The sequence below is a fragment of the Carassius auratus genome, chromosome 16 (assembly GCF_003368295.1).
Source record: "Carassius auratus strain Wakin chromosome 16, ASM336829v1, whole genome shotgun sequence".
NCBI lineage: Eukaryota > Metazoa > Chordata > Actinopteri > Cypriniformes > Cyprinidae > Carassius > Carassius auratus.
The window spans coordinates 3,984,254-3,996,725 of NC_039258.1; the positions used below are offsets into that span (position 1 = coordinate 3,984,254).

General features: G+C 42.2%; 2 protein-coding genes across 3 annotated transcripts in view; both read left to right on the top strand.

The window, feature by feature from the left end:
* The first annotated feature begins 4,375 nt into the window (after positions 1 to 4,375).
* On the top strand, positions 4,376 to 5,266 carry LOC113115808 (E3 ubiquitin/ISG15 ligase TRIM25-like). 2 transcript variants are annotated; one of them, XM_026283438.1, is made up of 2 exons: positions 4,376 to 5,025; positions 5,128 to 5,266. In XM_026283438.1, the coding sequence occupies exons 1-2, from the start codon at positions 4,453 to 4,455 to the stop codon at positions 5,131 to 5,133; spliced, it is 579 nt and encodes a 192-aa protein (XP_026139223.1). In that variant the 5' UTR covers positions 4,376 to 4,452; the 3' UTR covers positions 5,134 to 5,266. The 2 variants fall into 2 exon arrangements, with proteins under 2 accessions (XP_026139223.1, XP_026139222.1); XM_026283437.1 differs by having other exon boundaries at positions 5,125 to 5,263.
* Positions 5,267 to 6,693: 1,427 nt separating this feature from the next.
* LOC113115788 (tripartite motif-containing protein 16-like) overlaps positions 6,694 to 12,472 on the top strand; it is a 66,159-nt gene continuing 60,380 nt past the window's right edge. Inside the window, exon 1 of the mRNA XM_026283408.1 lies at positions 6,694 to 7,343. Coding sequence (XP_026139193.1) covers positions 6,771 to 7,343 — 573 coding nt within the window. The 5' untranslated portion in view covers positions 6,694 to 6,770. The remainder of the gene's footprint in view (positions 7,344 to 12,472) is intronic.

The window sequence follows — 12,472 nt, forward strand, 5'->3', positions numbered from 1 at the left end:
AGGATATTGTAACATCCAGGAAAGCAAGGGTAGCAAAGGCTTGGTAAACAGTCCTTTAAGTAACCCAATACATAGAAGATTATTCAAAGCACAAGCAATTGAAACCAAAACAAAATGCAATAGCTTATACTATAAAAAATAGTGTAAATACATAGAAATAAAATTGAATTCACCAAACACGGGTGAGCATAATGGGCAACTGATTAAACATATGAGAACACAATAAAACATATATAGGCACTTCAGAAAACAGGAAATAAACACAAGTATAAACTCCAACATTTAAACAAAATGAATCAACATAACAGTCCTAGAGCAGGATCAGAACATGACAGAACCTCCCTTTCTAAATGGCAGTTTCTGATGCCTAAATGCAACATCACAACAGCCAGTGATGGTGGGTGGAAAAGACTACAGTGAATCTGACAGAGGGACAGACCAATACACAAACATACAGAAATGGCATAGTGGGATGAATGGATGGAACCAAAGGAATGGAGAAGCAATGTAGAAACTCAGGCTCTGCATACCAGACAGAAGACCAAGGAAGAATCAAAAAGGCTGGATACCAAGATGGTTGGAGCCAGACGGCTGGACAACCATGGTGATACCGTGGCAATGGAGGACCAAGCTGGAGGTAGAAGATCTGCAAACCGAGGTAGAGTCAGTGGGAATGATGAAGATGGTAGAGCTGGAAGGATGGAATACAGTGAAGCCAAATGAGTGGAGGGTGCAGGCAGAGTCATTTGTTTTAAACTAGAAGTTTTTGGATGATGTGCAGTGTTACCATATTCCTAAAACACAATACATTTTTCTTTATTTCTAGTTTTATGCATTGTTAAATCAACACTATGTAAATTTTTGTATTCTATTGGTTAATAAATATAACTGCACGCATCTCATGGAATAAAATTCTAACCGGAGCTACTTCTCCAAGTTGATGTTTATAGCGATTCACGTAGGTATGTGTTACTCCATAGCTGAGACGACCCTAACCCTTACCCTTACAATAGTCCAAAAATAACCACTTATTATAAATGTAGCATAGTGATTTGTGATGAGACAAAAATGCGGTTTAGTAAATGAATTTATGATGTACTCGCTCATTATATGACATATAAGGAGCAGCTGTGGCTTAATGGTTAGAGAGTTAGACTTGTAACATGAAAGTTCGAGTCTTGGTGCTGTCAGGAGTTGTGGGGGGGGGGGGCAGTGAATGAACACTCTCGATACCGATGACTGAAGTGCCCTTGAGCAAGGCACTGAACCCCCAGTTGCTCCCCGGGTGCTGGATATTGCCGTCCACTTCTTCGTGTGTATGTTCACTGCTGTGTGTGTGCACTTTGATGGGTTAATAAACAAACTCCAACCAGTCCAAAATGCAGCAGCTAGAGTTCTTACTAGAACCAGGAAGTATGACCATATTAGCCCAGTCCTGTCAACACTGCACTGGCTCTCTATGAAACATCATATAGATTTAAAAATCTTGCTTATTACTTATAAAGCCCTGAATGGCCTAACATTGTTCGGGAGACAGACAGACTCTTGCAGTTTAAATCTAGATTAAAGACCTCTTTAGAAAGAGAGAAAGAAAGTTGTGACATTTGCCAAGTATAGTAACCCATACCCTGAATTGGTACCCTGCATTTAACCCATCCAAGTGCACACACAAAGCAGTGAGAAGTGAACACACACCCAGAGCAGTGGGCAGCTATATATCCAGCACGCGGGGAGCAACTCGGGGTTCAGTGCTTTGCTCAAGGGCACTTCAGCCATGGGTATTGAGAGTGGAAAAGAGCACCATTCATTCACTCCCCCCATCTACAACTCCTGCCAGCACCATGACCTTTGGATTACAGGTCCAACTCTCTAACCATTAGGCCACAGCTGCCCCAGCTTACACATACAATATAATGCATTATTTAGGTAAAACGGAACTGGGAACACTTCCCATAACAACCGATGTACTTGCTACATCATTAGAAGAATGGCATCTACGCTAATATTAGTCTGTATCTATCTTATTCCAAGGTCACACCAGATCCAGTCTGTATCCAGATCAGAGGGTCACTTCAGTCACCCGGATCCAGTACGTATCCAGACCAGATGGTGGATCAGCACCTAGAAAGGACCTCTACACCCCTGAAAGACAGCGGAGACCAGGACAACTAGAGCCCAGATACAGATCCCCTGTAAAGACCTTGTCTCAGAGGAGCACCAGGACAAGACCACAGGAAACAGATGATTCTTCTGCACAATCTGACTTTGCTGCAGTCTGGAATTGAACTACTGGTTTCGTCTGGTCAGAGGAGAACTGACCCCAACTGAGCCTGGTTTCTCCCAAGGTTTTTTTCTCCATTCTGTCACCGATGGAGTTTTGGTTCCTTGCCGCCGTCGCCTCTGGCTTGATTAGTTGGGGACACTTCATTTACAGCGATATTGTTGACTTGATTGCAAATGATTGCACAGATACTATTTAAACTGAACTGAGCTGGGTGATGACATCACAGAATTTAATGATGAACTTCCTTTAACTGTCATTTTGCACTATTGACACTGTTTTCCTAATTAATGTTGTTCAGTTGCTTTGACACAATCTATTATAACGCATTATAACGCATTATAACGCATTATAAATAGAGGTGAATTGACTTGACCCCAGCCTCAGTCCATTCCTTGTGAAGTTCACTCAAATTATGGAATTGATTTTGCTTGACAATCCTAATAAGGCTGCGGTTCTCTTGGTTGGTTGTGCATATTTTTCTTCCATACTTTTTCCTTCCACTCAACTTTCTGTTAACATACTTGGATACAGCACTCTGTGAACCTCCAGCTTCTTTGGCAATGAATGTTTGTGGCTTGCCCTCCTTGTGAAGGGTGTCAATGATTGTCTTCTGGACAACTGAAAGATCAGCAGTCTTCCCCATTGTTGTGCAGCCAAGTGAACCAAACTGAGAGACCATTTTGAAGGCTCAGGAAAACTTTGCAGGAGCTTTGAGTTAATTATCACCATATAATAATTCATCGAGAATTGGTGGGTTTGTGGGTTTTTGTGAGCCAAATTTATCATGATTAAAAGAACTTCAGTCTGTGTGCATTGAATTGATTTAAAGCTGCTGTAGGTAACTTTTGACGCTCTAGCGGTTAATAAACAGAACTGCTTGCGTCTTGCGGAAGAACATCGTAGCCGGAGCTACTTCTCTCTGTTTATGACTATGAAGAATCACAAAGGTATACGTACTGGATCCGGGTGACTGAAGTGACCCTCTGATCTGGATACAGACTGGATCTGGTGTGACCTTGGAATAAGATAGATACAGACTAATATTAGCCAATCACATCCAATCACAAAGGTACTGGGTTACTCCGCCGCGGTACCCCCGAAGCAATCTAAAATAGTCAGAATATAAACACTTATAATAGGTGCACCCTAGTGATTCAGGACAAGCCAAAAACACGGTTTGTAAAATGGATTCATGGTGTACTCGCTTATTATATACATTTTTCTACATTTCAAACACAAACAAAGTTACGGACCGCAGCTCTGATTGGTTGTTTTCTTACCGGGAGCGGCCCGTAACTGCAAATGGCAATAGGACACTGGGAGGAGCCAGAGGAGCTTGATTTTTTTCACAGATTATCTGTCTCATATTCTACTGTCAGGACATAATGACAGGTTTAACAAATACGTAAAAAATATATTTTTACAAAAGTTACCTACTGCAGCTTTAATACACAGGTGTGACTTCTTAATCTTCTAAATCTGACCTCAGAAGACTACAGAGGGTAGTCCGGACTGCTGAGCGAATCATCGGTTCAACTCTCCCATCTATTCAAGAACTGTACTTATCCAGAGTGAGAAAAGGGCTGTCAAAATCACTCTGGACCCCTCACATCCTGCACACTCCCTCTTTGAACTGTTGTCATCTGGTCGACGCTACAGAGCACTGAGCACTAGAACGACCAGACACAGGACCAGTTTCTTCCCTCAGGCAATCCATCTTATGAACAGCTGATAATAACGGCGAACACACTACACTTTATATTTATATACACATACACTTTATTTATCTAACACACATACTTAGTATACACTTAAATTTTGCACATAATACACATGTACATACATAACTGCATTTTGTAATATACCTGCCTACAATTGTCATTTGTATATTGTCATTCACTATCTACTTATTTGTATTTTTTATTCTTTTATTATGTGTTTTATGTTCTGTCGCTGTCATTCTGTTGTACTGCGGAGCTTCTGTCACGAAAACAAATTCCTCGTATGTGTAAACATACCTGGCAATAAAGCTCATTCTGATTCTGATTCATTCTGATTCTGACGAGAGGGGCGGGGCCGAGAGCTGTGGGAATGTAGCTAAACAGTGAAAGAGAAAGTGAGAGTGTAGTTGAGCTGTTGTTTTTGTATCTCTACAATCGAGCAGTAAAATGGCAGAAGCCAGAATTTTTCAGGATGAGTTCTTGTGTCGAGTGTGTCAGGATCTCCTGAAGGATCCAGTGACCATCCAGTGTGGACACAGTTACTGTAAGAGCTGTATTACAGACTGCTGGGATCAGGAGGATCAGAAGAGAGTCTACAGCTGTCTTCAGTGCAGACAGACCTTCAGTCCAAGACCTGCTTTAGCTAGAGACACCATGCTGGCTGAAGTGGTGGAGAAACTGAAGAAGAGGATACGTCCTGCTGACTGTTACGCTGGAGCTGGAGATGTGCAGTGTGACGTCTGTACTGGAAGAAAATACAAAGCCGTCAAGTCCTGTCTGATGTGTGTGAACTCTTACTGTCAGAATCACCTTGAAGAACACAAGAGTTGGTTTAAAGGAAAGAGACACAAAGTGATTGAAGCCACTGGACGACTGCAGGAGATGATCTGCCAGAAACACAAGAAGATCCTTGAAGTTTTCTGCTGCACTGACCAGAAATGTATATGTATGCTGTGTACAATAGATGGACATAAAAACCATGACACTGTATCAGCTGCAGCAAAGAGGACAGAGAAACAGGTATTTAAGAAATGACACTGATGAAATATTGCAGACAATCATTTCATGTGTTTATAATGGCACCATATTAACAACAGCATTCTTATATGCACACAACAGCAGAAATGAACAGCAGCTGCAAGAAGAGTTTCACTTTTTGCTGAAAATGCACCAGAAACCTTCATCAAGACAATCTTTCATAAAAACAACATTATGAAATAATGGAGTGAACTATTCACTGGTTCTTTGACAAAATACAAACTTTCATCTGTCAAAATACAAGTTATGCTACACAGCAGAAACACTGTCATTGTGAAGCTCTATGTCTGCATCAGTTTCACTTTTACTTCCACTTAAAGTTTGAAACAGGCCTTAATCTTCATCATGTTCATCATGATCCTCACTTCTTGAGATTGAACCTACCTACAGCCATTTCAGTTCCACTCTCTAACCATTAGGCCACAGCTGCCCCAGCTTACACATACAATATAATGCATTATTTAGGTAAAACGGAACTGGGAACACTTCCCATAACAACCGATGTACTTGCTACATCATTAGAAGAATGGCATCTACGCTAATATTAGTCTGTATCTATCTTATTCCAAGGTCACACCAGATCCAGTCTGTATCCAGATCAGAGGGTCACTTCAGTCACCCGGATCCAGTACGTATCCAGACCAGATGGTGGATCAGCACCTAGAAAGGACCTCTACACCCCTGAAAGACAGCGGAGACCAGGACAACTAGAGCCCAGATACAGATCCCCTGTAAAGACCTTGTCTCAGAGGAGCACCAGGACAAGACCACAGGAAACAGATGATTCTTCTGCACAATCTGACTTTGCTGCAGTCTGGAATTGAACTACTGGTTTCGTCTGGTCAGAGGAGAACTGACCCCAACTGAGCCTGGTTTCTCCCAAGGTTTTTTTCTCCATTCTGTCACCGATGGAGTTTCGGTTCCTTGCCGCCGTCGCCTCTGGCTTGATTAGTTGGGGACACTTCATTTACAGCGATATTGTTGACTTGATTGCAAATGATTGCACAGATACTATTTAAACTGAACTGAGCTGGGTGATGACATCACAGAATTTAATGATGAACTTTCCATTTAACTGTCATTTTGCACTATTGACACTGTTTTCCTAATTAATGTTGTTCAGTTGCTTTGACACAATCTATTATAACGCATTATAACGCATTATAACGCATTATAAATAGAGGTGAATTGACTTGACCCCAGCCTCAGTCCATTCCTTGTGAAGTTCACTCAAATTGTCAGACACAGGACCAGTTTCTTCCCTCAGGCAATCCATCTTATGAACAGCTGATAATAACGGCGAACACACTACACTTTATATTTATATACACATACACTTTATTTATCTAACACACATACTTAGTATACACTTAAATTTTGCACATAATACACATGTACATACATAACTGCATTTTGTAATATACCTGCCTACAATTGTCATTTGTATATTGTCATTCACTATCTACTTATTTGTATTTTTTATTCTTTTATTATGTGTTTTATGTTCTGTCGCTGTCATTCTGTTGTACTGCGGAGCTTCTGTCACGAAAACAAATTCCTCGTATGTGTAAACATACCTGGCAATAAAGCTCATTCTGATTCTGATTCATTCTGATTCTGACGAGAGGGGCGGGGCCGAGAGCTGTGGGAATGTAGCTAAACAGTGAAAGAGAAAGTGAGAGTGTAGTTGAGCTGTTGTTTTTGTATCTCTACAATCGAGCAGTAAAATGGCAGAAGCCAGAATTTTTCAGGATGAGTTCTTGTGTCGAGTGTGTCAGGATCTCCTGAAGGATCCAGTGACCATCCAGTGTGGACACAGTTACTGTAAGAGCTGTATTACAGACTGCTGGGATCAGGAGGATCAGAAGAGAGTCTACAGCTGTCTTCAGTGCAGACAGACCTTCAGTCCAAGACCTGCTTTAGCTAGAGACACCATGCTGGCTGAAGTGGTGGAGAAACTGAAGAAGAGGATACGTCCTGCTGACTGTTACGCTGGAGCTGGAGATGTGCAGTGTGACGTCTGTACTGGAAGAAAATACAAAGCCGTCAAGTCCTGTCTGATGTGTGTGAACTCTTACTGTCAGAATCACCTTGAAGAACACAAGAGTTGGTTTAAAGGAAAGAGACACAAAGTGATTGAAGCCACTGGACGACTGCAGGAGATGATCTGCCAGAAACACAAGAAGATCCTTGAAGTTTTCTGCTGCACTGACCAGAAATGTATATGTATGCTGTGTACAATAGATGGACATAAAAACCATGACACTGTATCAGCTGCAGCAAAGAGGACAGAGAAACAGGTATTTAAGAAATGACACTGATGAAATATTGCAGACAATCATTTCATGTGTTTATAATGGCACCATATTAACAACAGCATTCTTATATGCACACAACAGCAGAAATGAACAGCAGCTGCAAGAAGAGTTTCACTTTTTGCTGAAAATGCACCAGAAACCTTCATCAAGACAATCTTTCATAAAAACAACATTATGAAATAATGGAGTGAACTATTCACTGGTTCTTTGACAAAATACAAACTTTCATCTGTCAAAATACAAGTTATGCTACACAGCAGAAACACTGTCATTGTGAAGCTCTATGTCTGCATCAGTTTCACTTTTACTTCCACTTAAAGTTTGAAACAGGCCTTAATCTTCATCATGTTCATCATGATCCTCACTTCTTGAGATTGAACCTACCTACAGCCATTTCAGTTCCACTTTTCTTGTATACATTGATGATTTAGTGCCAGTTGTTATCGGTGAGATTGACTATCATCTGTTTATCCTGTAGCACCAGCTGAATGAGACACAGAATACGCTCCAGCAGAGAATCCAGCAGAGAGAGAAAGATCTCCAGCAGCTGAGAGAGACTGTGGAGTCTCAGAAGGTGAGTCTGGAGAAGAAGAGAAGTTTGTCTCCGTCTCAGTTCAGACTCACTGAAGCTGAATCACTGTGTCTCCTAACAGCGCTCTGCACAGACAGCAGTGGAGGACAGTGAGAGGATCTTTACTGAGCTCATCCGCTCATCCATTGAGAAAAGCCGCTCTGAGCTGATACGTCTGATCAGAGATCAGGAAAAGACTGCAGTGAGTCGAGCTGAAGAACGACTGGAACGACTGGAGCAGGAGATCAATGATCTGAGGAGGAGAGACGCTGAGCTGGAGCAGCTTTCACACACACAGGATCACATCCAGTTCCTGCAGGTAACACAGATCTAGAAGAACAGGATCAGAGTGGACTTGAACAGATCCTGCTGTGACAGAGACTCAGAGAGAAACATTTCATGAGTGTCTTATTATATAATCATCAGTCAGACTCTCATCTGATCAGCTTCTTCTGAAAGAGACGCCACTTACAAATGGCTTTCAGTTCTGGAAATCTCTTAGGATTCCTTTCTCTCAGCTCTTTCTTCTGGACGATATATTTAACTGTCAACCACCACTAGCGCCACCGGCAGATCAAAACTTCACTCACTCACATTTTTACCATATTTTTATTTTTGATTTATTACATCACCTTGAAATCAGTGAACTCGATTGTACCGATTCTACCGAGTAACGTTCATCAAAATTGAATCAGGTGATCCTCAAACCTGATAAAACTGATTTTTATTGGCCTGTAACACATTGATGATCATTAGGACCCTAAACATGAAGTGAGTCCTTATTCAGGTCCTTCTCAAAAAATTAGCATATTGTGATAAAAGTTCATTATTTTCCATAATGTAATGATAAAAATTAAACTTTCATATATTTTAGATTCATTGCACACCAACTGAAATATTTCAGGTCTTTTATTGTTTTAATACTGATGATTTTGGCATACAGCTCATGAAAACCCAAAATTCCTATCTCAAAAAATTGGCATATCATGAAAAGGTTCTCTAAACGAGCTATTAACCTAATCATCTGAATCAACTAATTAACTCTAAACACCTGCAAAACATTCCTGAGGCTTTTAAAAACTCCCAGCCTGGTTCATTACTCAAAACCACAATCATGGGTAAGACTGCCGACCTGACTGCTGTCCAGAAGGCCATTATTGACACCCTCAAGCGAGAGGGTAAGACACAGAAAGAAATTTCTGAACGAATAGGCTGTTCCCAGAGTGCTGTATCAAGGCACCTCAGTGGGAAGTCTGTGGGAAGGAAAAAGTGTGGCAAAAAACACTGCACAACGAGAAGAGGTGACCGGACCCTGAGGAAGATTGTGGAGAAGGACCGATTCCAGACCTTGGGGGACCTGCGGAAGCAGTGGACTGAGTCTGGAAATGGGCTACAGATGCCGCATTCCCCAGGTCAAGCCACTTTTGAACCAGAAACAGCGGCAGAAGCACCTGACCTGGGCTACAGAGAAGCTGCACTGGATTGTTGCTCAGTGGTTCAAAGTACTTTTTTCGGATGAAAGCAAATTTAGCATGTCATACGGAAATCAAGGTGCCAGAGTGTGGAGGAAGACTGGGAAGAAGGAAATGCCAAAATGCCTGAAGTCCAGTGTCAAGTACCCACAGTCAGTGATGGTCTGGGGTGCCATGTCAGCTGCTGGTGTTGGTCCACTGTGTTTTATCAAGGGCAGGGTCAATGCAGCTACTGTAGTTATCAGGAGATTTTGGAGCACTTCATGCTTCCATCTGCTGAAAAGCTTTATGGAGATGAAGATTTTGTTTTTCAGCACGACCTGGCACCTGCTCACAGTGCCAAAACCACTGGTAAATGGTTTACTGACCATGGTATTACTGTGCTCAATTGGCCTGCCAACTCTCCTGACCTGAACCCCACAGATAATCTGTGGGATATTGTGAAGAGAAAGTTGAGAGACGCAAGACCCAACACTCTGGATGAGCTTAAGGCCGCTATCGAAGCATCCTGGGCCTCCATAACACCTCAGCAGTGCCACAGGCTGATTGCCTCCATGCCACGCTGCATTGAAGCAGTCATTTCTGCAAAAGGATTCCCGACCAAGTATTGAGTGCATAACTGAACATAATTATTTGAAGGTTGACTTTTTTTGTCTTAAAAAACACTTTTCTTTTATTGGTCGGATGAAATATGCAAATTTTTTTAGATAGGAATTTTGGGTTTTCATGAGCTGTATGCCAAAATCATCAGTATTAAAACAATAAAAGACCTGAAATATTTCAGTTGGTGTTCAATGAATCTAAAATATATGAAAGTTTAATTTTTATCATTACATTATGGAAAATAATGAACTTTTATAACAATATGCTAATTTATAGAGAAGAACCTGTATTAGTAATGCTTCAGTGATTTGAAACCATACTTGAGTGTGTCTTAAGAGTCCCTGTGAAATCCCTGAGAGAGGAGCACTGCTGCTCGACCTTCCACCAGCTGGGTGATCTCCTCCGCGGTGCCTGGCGGTGGCACTGGACGGCCCTTGGAGGACGGCACGACACTCCTCCGCCGCCGGGTGGATGGCGACGGCTCCTCCAGTTTTGGGTAGCCAGCAGGAGACCCCCATTCCCTGCTCCTCCAAATTCCTTCACGGAGGCAGCAGGCTCCGCTCCCTCACGGACGGCAGCCGCCCCTCCACACCACGGGCAGCCGGCAGTGAGCTCACCCGTCCCTGGCAACTCACTCCAGCCCACCGCCTCGAGCGTCCATGACGCACACACCCTAGCCTGCTCGATGGCACCGCGGATTCTCCACAGCGGCGAGGGATCTTCAGCAGTGTGTCCCTCCTTCTCCCGGGCTTCGGCACCACTGTAGCAAATGACACACTTCATATTCACGGGAAGAAGGAGGTGGGAACCAGCGGAAAATCAAATCAAGACTTTAATTACAAAATAAAGACAAAACAGTGCATCAGCCCCTCACGGACAACTGACGCGCACAAATACAAACCAAACACAACTAAAACCCAGGCCTGGTCCTCTCTCGTCCGTCACTGTCGTCGCTCCGGTTTTATATCCCTCCATCTCCTCCGTGGGACTCGAGACCGCTCCTGTTCCCATGTCTCTCGGCTGCACCCCACTCGTCATAACAGATTTTTACAGTATGTTCTTAGCAGATGTTTTATTATCTAAACTATTTCCTAGAAATTTTACATATAGTATAAGCGGCAAACACTAGAATCTGTAGCTGTAATTTGATTTAATGAATACAAGAAGAATGAAGCAAATTTTGTGAAATTGCTGGATTGAGTTACTAAATATCAGCCAAGTCAACAAGAGCTGCACAAATCTGATGTTGGTGCAGGTTATTGGGTGACATGTGGAGCTGATGAGTTTTGATTTCTGTTTTCTGTAGAGTTTCCAGTCTCTCTCAGCACCTCCTGAATCTACAGACGGAAATGATGATCTCTTCAGTTCTCTCTTCTCTTCTGATGAGCTGAAAGAATCTGTCCATCAGCTGAGAGACAAACTGGAGGATTTCTTCAAAGAGCAGCTCAAGAAGATCTCAGACAGAGGTAAAGTCCTGGAGATTCATCTGCTCTCAGAAACCAGTTCATCATCATCTCATATCATGGAGAACATCATATTAGAAATGTCTTAGGAATGAATTCAGGATCATGAGAATCACACTGTTCATGTCTGTTGATTTCTACAGTCACATTCACCAACACGGTTCCCAGAACCAGGAACGACTTCCTACAATGTAAGTCAGTACAAAACAAGTAGAAAATCTCACAGAGTGTGTTCATGTTCTTCTTATAGAAGGTGAAAGAAGAGTTTTATAACTGATGATGTTTATATATAAAGGATGCTTTTTAGAGGACATCTGTTCATCTGTGCTGAGACACTGATGACACACTGAAAATGAAGCTACATGAAAATATCAAACAGATTCATAATTCCTGATTCTGGTGTGTTTTATCTCCATCAGATTCCCATCAGCTCACTTTGGATCTAAACACCGTGAAAAAAAACCTACATCTGTCTGAGAACAACAGAGTGATTACTGGCACTTTCACAGTCCAGACATATCCTGATCATCCAGACAGATTTGACTTTTGGTGTCAGCTGTTGTGTAGAGAGAGTGTGTGTGGACGCTGTTACTGGGAGCTGGAGTGGAGTGGAGATAATGGTGTGTGTATATCAGTGGCGTATAAGAGTATCAGCAGGAAGGGACAGGGTGATGAGTGTGTGTTTGGATTCAGTGATCAATCCTGGAGTTTGTTCTGCTCTCCCTCCAGATACTCATTCTGGCACAATAAGAATGAGACTGTTCTCTCGGTGGAGTCCATCAGCAGTAGAATAGGAGTGTTTGTGGATCACAGAGCAGGAACTCTGTCCTTCTACAGCGTCTCTGACACAATGAGCCTCATCCACACATTCCAGACCACATTCACTCAGCCGCTCTATCCTGGGTTTGGATTTGGAACTGGATCATCAGTGAAACTGTGTTGATGAATCAGAATAAACTGAAGAGAAATTCTACCCATAATGCTTTGAGCTGCATGATAAAT

Coding starts and splice junctions, on each gene's coding strand:
- LOC113115808 (XM_026283437.1), top strand. CDS start 4,453: ATGGCAGAAGCCAGAATTTTTCAGGATGAGTTCTTGTGTCGAGTGTGT.